The sequence below is a fragment of the Podarcis erhardii genome (assembly GCF_964252035.2).
Source record: "Podarcis erhardii genome assembly, chromosome: 6".
NCBI lineage: Eukaryota > Metazoa > Chordata > Lepidosauria > Squamata > Lacertidae > Podarcis > Podarcis erhardii.
The window spans coordinates 54,323,524-54,335,265 of record NC_138510.1 but is presented as its reverse complement, the minus strand read 5'-3'; the positions used below and the strand labels follow the sequence as shown (position 1 = coordinate 54,335,265).

Here is an 11,742-nt window from a genome sequence, read left to right as displayed (position 1 = left end):
GCCGACAGGAGCGGGATGGCGGCGGGGCACCTGCAGCAGCTGTGGTGGGGGGCGGCGGGGCTGGGGCTGTCCCGAGGGGCGCTGGTGGGGCGCTTCGCCGCCCTGCGGCCTCTGGGCCTGCTGCTGCCCCCGCAGCCTCGACTTCTGGCGGTCTCGGTTAGCGGGGCGGCGGGCGGCGGCGGCGGCCTGGAGGCGAACCCCTTCTTCGCCAAGTACCAAGGCAAGATCCAGGAGCTCCGCAGGTAACAGAGGAAGCAGAGATGTCCCGGGCAGAGGATCGGGGAACACGATGGGCCCGAATCCCTCCTGAGTTACTATTATTTTGAGGGGGGTGGGGTGGGAAGAAGCGGGGATCTGATAGCAACCTCCAAGTCCCAAAGTGAGCAAGGGTGCCCTCTCCCCTGCTTCGCTTAGGCAAGGGCAGTGCTCCCCCCCCTTTAAAAAATATGTTTAGGGGTACTCTCATTTTGACTCAAGAAAATCACCATTTTGTAGTTCAAATCCTGGAAAATAAAGGCAGTAAATGGAGAAAAGTACAAAGATTCACAAAAGGTTTAGCGGCATCCCCCTCCCCCAGAAAAAAAAGCACTAGACAAGGGTATGTATGCAACCCTGGGTACACTTGTATCTCCATTGGACTCGCAGTGGGACTCGCTTCAGGATCAGGCTCTCACCCGCCTCTCCCGTATTTTAAAAACTTTGCTTTGCCACACCTCCTCTTATGGTTGTTTACTCTCCGCCCTAACCTTGTGTGGATTCAAGGTCCCCTGATTTAGGAGCTGCTATCAATCAGAAAGAGTTGCTGCTTGTAGTTTTGCTCTTGCAAGACTTAGCCCTGCGCTTATGGGTGGCTGCTCTCCTGCCATCCTGTTGTTTGGCTCGCGGGGATTGAAAGGAAAGCTAAAGGGATATGTTTTTGGCCCACCCTGAGCTGCTTGGGATCGGGCGGGAATGAGCTGGAAATGAAACACCCGCGAGTGCCTGGCAGCTATATAATCAGTTCGAACTTTGATTCAGATCCAATCCAGAAATTTTTGAATCCCGACTGGATCAAAGGAGCGAAGTGAAAAAGCAGCCGGTGGGAGATTCGAAGCAAGCAGAGTTTGTCAGACTGATGGAGGAAAAGGCAAGGCCAATATCCAAACTCCATTTGTCAGATATTTTATTTATTCCTGACTTCTGTTTACATGTGTGTGAATGTGTGTAGCTGTGCACAGATGGGTTCCTGTCTTGTTTATTTTATGCTAAATGCTTTTCAAACAAATTGATGAAAGCCTTTGTGATGTTTGCTAGATTTTGCATTCCAGTTAGCTTAACAAAACGTGTTTGTTTCGGTATACACACACATTTTACATGACCACACAGAAAATGTAACTAGTGCAGGTTGGCCACTTCTTTCCTGTATATCTGAATCTGCATATGTTGGCATATCAATAAAACACTGTTTCTGAAGTAAAAAAGTAGGTATTCAATGTTGTCAGATGATTTTTATACGTTGTAAAAGCCACCAACAGTTTTTGTAAATGCTTGTGTTAAAATGATTAGCAATTGGCGGGACGGGGTGGGGGGAACCCCCTATCTCCTTAATTTGGTGGTTAAAAAAATATACTTCGATAATACAATCCAGTGCATGTCTACTTAGAGGTAGCCCCATTAAGTTGAATGAGACAGTCTTAGGTTGGTGTGTATAGGGTTGCCCTGTAAAAGTTTTTAAAAGGACTTTATTATCCAATAAACTGACATTGCTGCCCAGTTGTTTTTGTAACAATGTATATTTTTATCAGAAAAACTCTCAATAATATCAAAAAAGGTTTTCCCTATAAAGGATTGGAAGTTTTTTTATTTCGGCATCCCCCCACCCTCCAAATCTGCAATTTCACATTATATCATCAGGAAATCTGTGTTCTACGCTACCATTAATTGCAATGTTTTCCACACAATGCCTTGGCCTATGTATTATTTTTAACTATCTGGGTATGAGTGTATGTGTCTAGATTGCTCTCCTTCCTGGATAAATAGCTTTAACAATTTTTTCTTTAATAAGGTTATGATGGCATGAAGGGTATCTATTTAAAATAAGTATTTTTATGTTTAATCTTAGTTCAAAGAATCACTTCATGGGTTCACAAAAAATAAGGTAAGCTGGTATTTTTGTAAAGTAGCCTTTCTTTTCTTATTTATCTTACTTGGGATTATGTATGAAGGACTTTCAGTTCATGTTCAGCCTTTGGCTTATGTGTGACTGTCAGCAAAGTTCTCCTTCTGAGGATGCAGACAGGCAGCTGTTTTTTTAAATGAGATCTTCTACATAAAGTCTTGTGAGGAACCAGCAGAGTCTAGTTCTGCGACCACCAGCCAGTTGCCTTCAATCTATTTGGACTACAGCTTCTTGTGCTGGCTGGTGCTGATGGGAGTTGTCATCCAAAACAGCCAGAGGCCACCAGGCAGGCAGAAGCTGTGTTTGATTGCCTCTCATGAGCTGTCAGATTTTGTGCTCTGTTTCCTGCCTCCCCCCCCCCCCCTTCTCCCCTGCCAGCCCATTAGGTTTCACAGAAGTCTTATAATTGCTATTATACCTTCTTATTGGGCATTGCTGCATTTTTGTCTTTCACGATGGATTTGTCCATGTTTGTATGTGCAATAATTCAGACTTTTTGTTTCTTTTCCTCATATCATATGTTTCAGTTTATGTCGTTAACTGTTGTCATTTGTTGCAGACACTTGATTCTATCCTTAATGTGGAAATGATGAAACGAAAGAAGCCCGACGAAATAAAACAGGTGACCCAAACTGAAGTGGTAGAAACATTTTCCATTTAGCTTTTGTAAATCTTTTATCTCAACAGAAAGTATTTCTTCATGTTAACTTGTGAAAGTAGATATGTAGCTATAGATATATATCCAAGGGCTCATAAGACACTCTGGGCCATTTCACAAATGCCTGTTTCTTTTACATGGAGACACCAGCTGTGAATAAAAATAGGAGACTGCTATCAGGTGTGAAATACAGGGAAGTGTCTGTTATGGATCAGGCAGCTGCTATTCACTACACTTCACTCATAATGATAAACTCATGGTTGTTATGCAAATAGATATTTTCCTTGTGAGAACAGTAATGGGCAGAAGTCTGTTCCCATATATTGCTTGCCTGTTCACTGAGATCTTCATCAGATGCTGTTTGGGTGCCCCTTTCTTTCATCGTGTGGTGTGATGGGTCCCTACCAAGGATAGGGTCTTTTTTGTAGTGGTAGCCCACTTTTAGAATACTCTCTGGAAGAAGGGTCACTTAGCACCCACCTTGGTGTATTTTTAATATCAGATGGAGACCTTTTTGTTTTCCCCTTTTAAACATCAGCTGATGCTTATTTATGTAAATAGAATAAAACTGCCACACACACACCCCGCCCATTCTGATGGCTGGATTGTATCCAGCTAAGTTCTACTCAGTTAAGCCCATTAAAATTAATGTACTTAAGTTTGTCATCCCCATTAATTTCAATAAGTACCGTATTTTTCGCTCTATAAGACGCACCAGACCACAAGACGCACCTAGTTTTTGGAGGAGGAAAACAAGAAAAAAAAAAATTCTGAATCTCAGAAGCCAGAACAGCAAGAGGGATCACTGCGCAGTCTGGGATAGCTGCGCAGCCTGCATTCGCTCCATAAGACGCACACACATTTCCCCTTACTTTTTAGGACGGAAAAAGTGAGTCTTATAGAGCAAAAAATACGGTATGTTCAAAGTATGACTACCACTGGGTATAACCCAGAGAAAACAAGCAAGAAGAAAGGGAGTGTGCATGGGGGAAGGAGATAAGATGCATACACACTGATCGATGACATTTTCAGATATTCCAAAGGGTATCTTGTCAACCTAAAGATTTTTGTTGTTGTTGTTTTATACTTCTGCATGCTATTTTATTATTATTTCTTTTATGGTGTGCATATGTTTGAATTGTTAGCTGCCCTTAAAGCCCTGCTGATGGATAGGATAGACATCCGTGAATGGCTAACTCCCCATTCAGAAGCTTGATCCAGCCTCCCCCCATCAATTTTTTCCTATGCCCTTAGACTCAATGGATTTATTTGATGGCAGTAAAAATTAAAAACATCAGATACTGTGCTGGGATGGTTGTAGCCCAGCACCCTGTTGAGGATTCAACTTAGCCCCTCCTAGAGTGTCTGATCAGTCAGTGATGAGCAGAGAGTGGGCCATAATTTCCACTCCTTAGCACATTACCTGAGGAGAGGGAGGCTATGTGTGGGCATGCAAAAATATGTGCAATAGTGTTGGGTGGCTGCACCCACCCCTAGCATGTGACCCCAGATGCTTGGCCTAAGGTGAATGTGGCTGGGGGGGGGGGAAGGTTAGCTACCTAGGCAGTAAATAAATTAATTAAATAAATAAATAAATCCTCTGTTTATTCCAAGCAGATAGAATCCATCAGGGCTGAAAAATGCAACAGTCAAGGCCAAGCTTCCATTAGTATTGACTAATCATATAAGTAGTAATGTGAATATAGGATTGTTGCATTTGGGTGGTTTCCAACAAAGGCTGCAATTCTAAACCTACTTACTTGTAAGTAAATTCTGCTGCATTCAGTTGGACTTACCTTTGTGTAGACATGGATAGGATTGTAGTGTTAGACACCCTCAGGGTAGACCGATTGAAATTCATGGTAAATAACATAAGTTCATTGATTTCAGTGGGTCCACACCAAGTATGACTTAGTTAGCTATCACTAAGTCATCTTAGGTGATGGTCTATGAAGTTAATGTACTCCTTCCTTCCTTCCTTCCTTCCATCCATCCATCCATCCATCCTTTTCTTTCAGATATGGAAGCAGTATTATTCTGGAGAAGACACAGTTTATGCAGTTATTCCTGTAAGTACAGTCAATACACAACAGTGTGAGCGCTGTCGAGTTCAGGGCACACAGGTCTGCTAAGCAGGATATATTTTGCTCTTAGCAGTTACAGTTAAGTTAGTAAGTTTATTGTGCTAGCTGAAGGCCATGACAAACCATACAAACACTATAAAAATATAGAACAAATCCTCTGCTTAAACCAACAGAACCGTGCAATGGAAGCGAGACTATAAATGGGAAGCCACCATGAAATACAGTGTATTTCAAATTATATATCCTAATCTTCCTTGCAATTTACTGCTCTTTTGTCCAAATCCTTCTTTTTTGCTGCCAGTGCAAAAAGGGCCACTTTATGAGTCACTGAGGTGTTTTGAGTTATTCAGCAGCCACAGAACCCTCTCCTCCAAGAAGGGACTGATTTCTTGAAGAAATGGGATTAAAACAGTGTCTCTTAGGTTCTGTGTATAATAGGCAATGTAACAAATAATGAAGAATGTTTTCTACTTGCGGTTGCCTACATATACAGAGTCCATCTGCATATGGAATCTTCTTATAAAGTCCCTAGATATTGTAAGTGGCAATTAGCTATTCAGACAAGAACACTCAAGCACCTCTGATGGATTGAACTAAACCTGCAGCAAAATTGAATATTCTTAGTACTGACTAGAAGGTGTTGGAATTCTTCAAAAAGTATGGCATTGTATTATTATTTTTGCTGAATTTTCACACAATGAAAATCAGTCTTATTGATTTTATAGGCCTTCAGAAGTTAAAAGGAGGTGTTTTAATGTTGATATGTACTGTGGTTTACTGTCATTTTTAATATTTGATTTTTTTGAGTTAACCATTCTTAATGCTTTGTTATTTGCAAACCACTGCAAGCAATTGGAATGATGGGATGTAAATAAATGTTTTAAATAAACAAAAGCAAACCCCAAACCCCTAAGCTTTCTTTACTAGCACTGAGAGTTAGTTAAATATCCTTCCCCCCACCCCCTTCTTTCTACAGGGAAAGACTTTTGATCTGATATGGAAACGAGTTCAGGACTGCCCATCTGTAAGTATAGCACATGTGTCTTGATTGATTTATTTTGGAATGAAGCTTTTTATCAAGGTTATCATGCTTCCTACCCACCTTGATTTATTGTGGCTGCAAAATTTTATTCTTGAAGCTTCTATGTTTCTGATTTCATCCTGAGCTGGGATTTGTTAACCGCCCAGAGATCTTACGATGAAGGGCAGTGTATATATCCAATAAAGAAAGATAAAGAAATTAATTAAATTTAATAAACCTATTTGATTTCCCTACCAGTTTCTATATCCACTGCCAAGAAAGGAGGGCTATGAATTTTTTGTGGGACATTGGTCAGGACCAGAACTCCACTTCACTTCTCTGATAAACGTTCAGGTAGGTGAACTTTGGCAAAACTGATTGCCAGAAACAGACTTGGAAGTAGAAACTGAATGTGGTTTTTTTAATTACATTTGTCCTGTGTAAAACATTTCATAAAACACATGGCAGGCAATTCCTTGTTTCATGTGGACACTGCTAATGCAGTATTACTTGAGCTGTAGGATTTCAAGGGGTGCCTTTTCTGTTATGAGGCTTTCAGAAGATTCCTCTAAAATGGAGGCTAAGGCAGATATTTGCAGATACGGTTGTTCATTTGTCCTTACTGTTAGCGTTATAAAAGTGTCTAACCACTTCAGAGCAAGACAAGATACTCAGCCACGTTTCAAAGTCAGCTTCATGCTTAGCTTGTTCTAAACTGTTCGTCAAAGATTCTGGGTTTGGATGAAACAGGAATCCCTAGTTAATTGAATACTTACCTGGTTTGGTTTGCTCCGGTTGTGAAGGGCTTGCCATGCATGGCCATAAGGTTCATTCTTATCTCAGTTTATTAAGCTGAGATACCATTGTTCAAAGTCTCTCGGTACAGAGGTGTGTACAGTACAGACATGGGAAGTTAAACAGTTGTTGGAGCTAACTGTGTCCTGTATTAAAATACTTCCTTGTCTTTTCCTGTTGAAAGTTCATTTGGCTTCTTTTAGAGAAATTCAACATCCCATCACAACTTTCTCCTGTTTTCTTTGTTTAAGTTTCCCTATTCTTTGCATTCCCATGTGTCTTTTCTGTGCTCTCTTGACTTTGTAGTCCAGAATTCAGGGAGTCCTTTAATTCAAGGGACTGCCTATGAAGAGTAAGGTTGCCCACATACTGTGCTAACATTTCAAGCTACCTTTAAAATTTAACATGGTGAGAAGGACACAGTTATGGCCCAGAATGCAAAAGTCCTATGGCATGTCCTGGTTGGATCTCTCTCCCCCCCCCCCTTTTTCTCTGGATGGCAGCTATCCTCTGTTTTAAGAGAAACTGTTTTTAACTTTGGAAGATTGAGAGTTGGAATATTTGTGTTCCTACTGGTTGAACAAGGGTTTTGAGAGGCTGACAAGCAAGCATATCTTCATAGATGTTAACACATTGGTCTCGCTAAAATAATTGTGAGAAAACCTTGCCTGGAAAAATAAAGTAGTTCAGAGTTTTTCAACTTTAGGCTTCTATATGACCCATTCTAAAATAGTTTCATATTGTTATTGAGCAGAGGTTTCCAAACTTTTCATGTTGGTGTCACTTTTTAGACATGCATCATTTCGTGATTCAGTTTCACTAGCAAACCGAAGGTTAAATTAACCCCTTTCCAGCCCTGGGTGGAGCACGTGCAGGATTCGCATGACACACCTACACATTGCAGCTGCCACACTAACGTGTCACGACGTGTGACACTAACATGGAAAGATCTGTTGCAGAGGCTTCAGATTCCTAAATATCAGCATATTTTTCACATGCAAACCTAGAATGTTCATTAGGACTATTAATGTTTTGATTTCCTATATCTGGTGGGTGACTTTTTGGGCCTGGAAGGTTTAAGATGCATTGAATTAAGTTTTGAAATGATTAGTTCATTATTGAAAGTTCTGGCTTCTGATCTTTTGCTTGAAGGACCACATTGCATATACTTGCATATAATATATATTTTATTTCCTTTAGTCTCGAGGGGAATCTGCACCCACCCAGTTGGTCCTGTATCATTATCCTGAGCTACAAGAGGAAAAGGGCATTGTACTGATGACAGGTGAAATGGATCCTAGATTTCTGGTAAGCATCTTGGTTCTCACGGCCAGATAATAATAATAATAATAATAATAATAATAATAATAATAATAATAATAATAATAATTTATTATTTATACCCCGCCCATCTGGCTGGGCCTCCCCAGCCACTCTGGGCGGCTTCCAAAAGAATATTAAAATACTATGATACATCAAACATTAAAAGCATCCCTAAACAGGGCTGCCTTCAGATGTCTTCTAAAAGTCTGGTAGTTGTTGTTCTCTTTGACATCTGGTGGGAGGGCATTCCACAGGGAGGGCGCCACTACCGAGAAGGCCCTCTGCCTGGTTCCCTGTAACTTGGCTTCTCGCAGTGAGGGAACCGCCAGAAGGCCCTCGGTGCTGGACCTCAGTGTCCGGGTAGAACGATGGGGGTGGAGACGCTCCTTCAGGTATACTGGACCGAGGCCGTTTAGGGCTTTAAAGGTCAGCACCAACACTTTGAATTGTGCTCGGAAACGTACTGGGAGCCAATGTAGGTCTTTCAAGACCGGTGTTATATGGTCTCGGCGGCCGCTCCCTGTCACCAGTCTGGCTGCTGCGTTCTGGATTAGTTGTAGTTTCCGGGTCACCTTCAAAGGTAGCCCCACGTAGAGTGCATTGCAGTAGTCCAAGCGGGAGATAACCAGAGCATGCACCACTCTGGCGAGGCAGTCCACAGGCAGATAGGGTCTCAGCCTGCGTACCAGATGGAGCTGGTACACAGCTGCCCTGGACACGGATGAAAAACTTGAACTCCCAGCTCTGTTTCTGCCAAAGGCTTTAAAATGTAAATCAGATCAGAACATAGGTAAGACACCAGGTTGCTAGCACAGGTTCATTCCCACTATCATAAGCTATAGTTTATAGCAGGCATGGCCAAACTTGGCCCTCCAGTTGTTTTTGGACTACAACTCCCATCATCCCCAGCTAACAGGACCAGTGGTCAGGGATGATGGTAATTGTAGTCCCAAAACAGCTGGAGGACCAGGTTTGGCCATGCCTGGTTTATAGTGTCCAGAACACAAGCAGCATGTTGTTCCCTCCTTTTTACATTCTTGTTGGGATTTGTTTTTGCAGCTGAGAGTCTCCTCGAACCGTTCTCTTTTACATCTTTGTTTTTCAATGCACTGGGAGTTATTTGGATTTGATTTTTGACATGAATGAGCATTCAATCTTGAAATTCCTGCTCTCCTTCAATTGTGAGGTGGTGTAGTGTTGGGGGAGAGCAGTATCACGGTGGTGCGACATTCAGTTTCATAACCAGTGTTGCCGTGGGGCCAGGAACCTGATTGACTCTGCACCACAAGCACTGGGCTTTTACATTGCAGCTGGATTAGCCATCCCTATGACACAGAACAGGATAGTCACAAAACATGGATCCACAGTCCATTCCTGGACTTGGGTCAGCTGGTGAAAGCAGGGTGGTCTTTGGACTGAAGAAGGGCTGTCACTGACCTGACAACTTTAATTGTGTGTCTTTCTGTTTTACATCTTACAGACTGTCACAGAAGCCCAGTGCCTAGCCAGCCAGGTGCAGCTTTTTTATGCCACGGACCGTGAAGAGACCTACCGTTTAGTGGAAGAGTTTAACCACCGGCCAAATGAGTTTAAGTACATGTCTGTAATAGGTGAGCTTGAACAGAGCAGGCTGGGGGAAGAACTCAGGCCTCAGCAAGACCCACCATCGTCCTCTGCTTGAGTGGTGGGAGAAGCCTTGAAGAGACATGACGGGTATCGGAAGCGCTCTTGCCTTGAGTTCTGGAGCTGCTGCTTCCGACTGAAATAATCTTGATGGGAAAGGGGTGACATTGACATCTGATGGGGAGAAGAATATCTTACCAAGTGACCTATACATCTGGGAGCATGGAGGTACTTGCACAGCCTTTGTTTCTGGCTGGTAGGAGCAAGAAGGAAAGCATAACCTTGATATCCACTTGATGGTGTTTGGCATTTGCTTTCCCCCCACCCAAAAAACGCACACAGACCAGCAAATTTCAGCATTTATGAAGGTTTATTTAAATCTCTTCATTCATCAAGGGAATGTAATTGGACGGGGGGGGGAGCTAGGAGACACTACTGTAGATGGATGCGGTAAGTTTCCTGACAAAAAATACCATTATTTACATCATAATGTGCTACGTTCTTAGACAAAATATATATTTTTATTATTTACACTAAAACACCCTTGACATACAGGAAACTATGGCCCAAGCAAAAAGGACAATTCCCAGCCCCAGAGACCTTAAAAATCTGACAGTAGGAAGTGAATAAGCACAAAATGGAAATCTGTTTAGGGCGACCAAATTTTGCAGTCGTCTGGTACATAAAACCAAAAAACATTTTTTTAAAAAATAAATGAATAAATAAATTTCATCTGAGGCTGTCCTCCATGAAAGATGGTTGAATGTTTTCCATGATGCTGCTGGCAATTCTTAGTACTGGAAAGGTGTTGAGTCAATTTCACCAACACTGACTAGAGCTGAGGAAATGCCCTATTGCCTTCATCCTCTAAAAGCGCCTTTATGAGATAGAACTACATATTTTTAGAAATGAGAAGGATCTTAAGCTATTCCTAGCCCCATAGATGTTGAGGAACTGGGCCATGCGCAATTTTACTCGTCATTAATCTGTGAAGTGGAGATAATGCTTTGTTATCTTGTGTTTCCCCTCTTTCTTGCCGCTTTTCTGTAACGGGTTCAGAACCTTATTTGGCCCACATATTTGTTTCTGAACCTGACAGGGATGGAGTGAGAAGGGGGACGAGTGGCAGGTTCAGGAAAGCCCAGGTGCAGATGCATCTGGTCTCTCAAGTGCTAGGCATGACTCTCAACCCACAGAGTTGTATCCATCTCTGGGTTGCATCCAACACTACTGTTCCGCTTACACAACGTAGCTTTCCGATGCTCTCCTCTCTCTTGCAACCCCACATCCTCAAAATCTCCTGAGGGTTGTAGGATCCTCAGGAGCAGATTTGGGAAGCAGGGGCAAGGGCACACAGAGAAGAGAAGAAGAGAAGGTCATGTTTCAGAAGTAGACCTCCCATATGCACATCATTTGATGCATCCCTAAGTCATAGCAAGAGTAGGACAACTTCTCCTTCCCCTGCTCCAGCGGGTTGGGGGAACCTTCAATAGCATTTCTTTTGGGGAAGGGGGCAAATTGTGCTCATACCATGACTTAGCTGCATACCCTCCATAGACAGCAGGAAAGAAGGAAGGCATAAGACATATTTGTGAGCCTAATTAGCTCACAGGCTGGGATCAGAAATGAGTATCTGTCAGTCCCTTCAATCTACAGTAAAGGGGCAGTGGCAACTAGTAGGCTCACTGTGGTCAAATAAGGGGAGCAAGGAGAGAACTTGCAATTTTGAGAATATTTTTGAAATTGCAAGTTTGAATCTTTCTATTTTGTGCCTCAGCCTGTCTTCTCTGTTCTGTGATGTGCTGCCTGCTGAGAAAACCCCAGTGTCCCCCCCCCTTAGTTGAAATGATTCAAGACCTGCTGCTTTGCATATCATGGGCTAATTTGCATATTGTTGAATACTCCGTTATTTGAAAACCAAAGCTTTGCAGTACCTTGGAAAACAGGTGAAATGGGCAAGAAAGAAAGGGAGAGAAGCAGGATTGCTACCTGATTCCAAGAAATTGCTTGATTAACCATGTGTGTTGATTGAATGAATCTGTATACCTTTGCATATGAATAAAAACAATATTCTGAAAAA

The 11,742-nt window shown here is 42.4% G+C and overlaps 1 protein-coding gene across 1 annotated transcript; it reads left to right on the top strand.

Moving 5' to 3' along the window:
• ATPAF1 (ATP synthase mitochondrial F1 complex assembly factor 1) lies at positions 1-11,742 on the top strand. The gene is made up of 9 exons (XM_081868296.1): positions 1-242; positions 1,018-1,126; positions 2,102-2,137; positions 2,718-2,780; positions 4,835-4,885; positions 5,877-5,924; positions 6,180-6,275; positions 7,917-8,024; positions 9,520-11,742. The coding sequence occupies exons 1-9, from the start codon at positions 16-18 to the stop codon at positions 9,718-9,720; spliced, it is 939 nt and encodes a 312-aa protein (XP_081724422.1). The 5' UTR covers positions 1-15; the 3' UTR covers positions 9,721-11,742.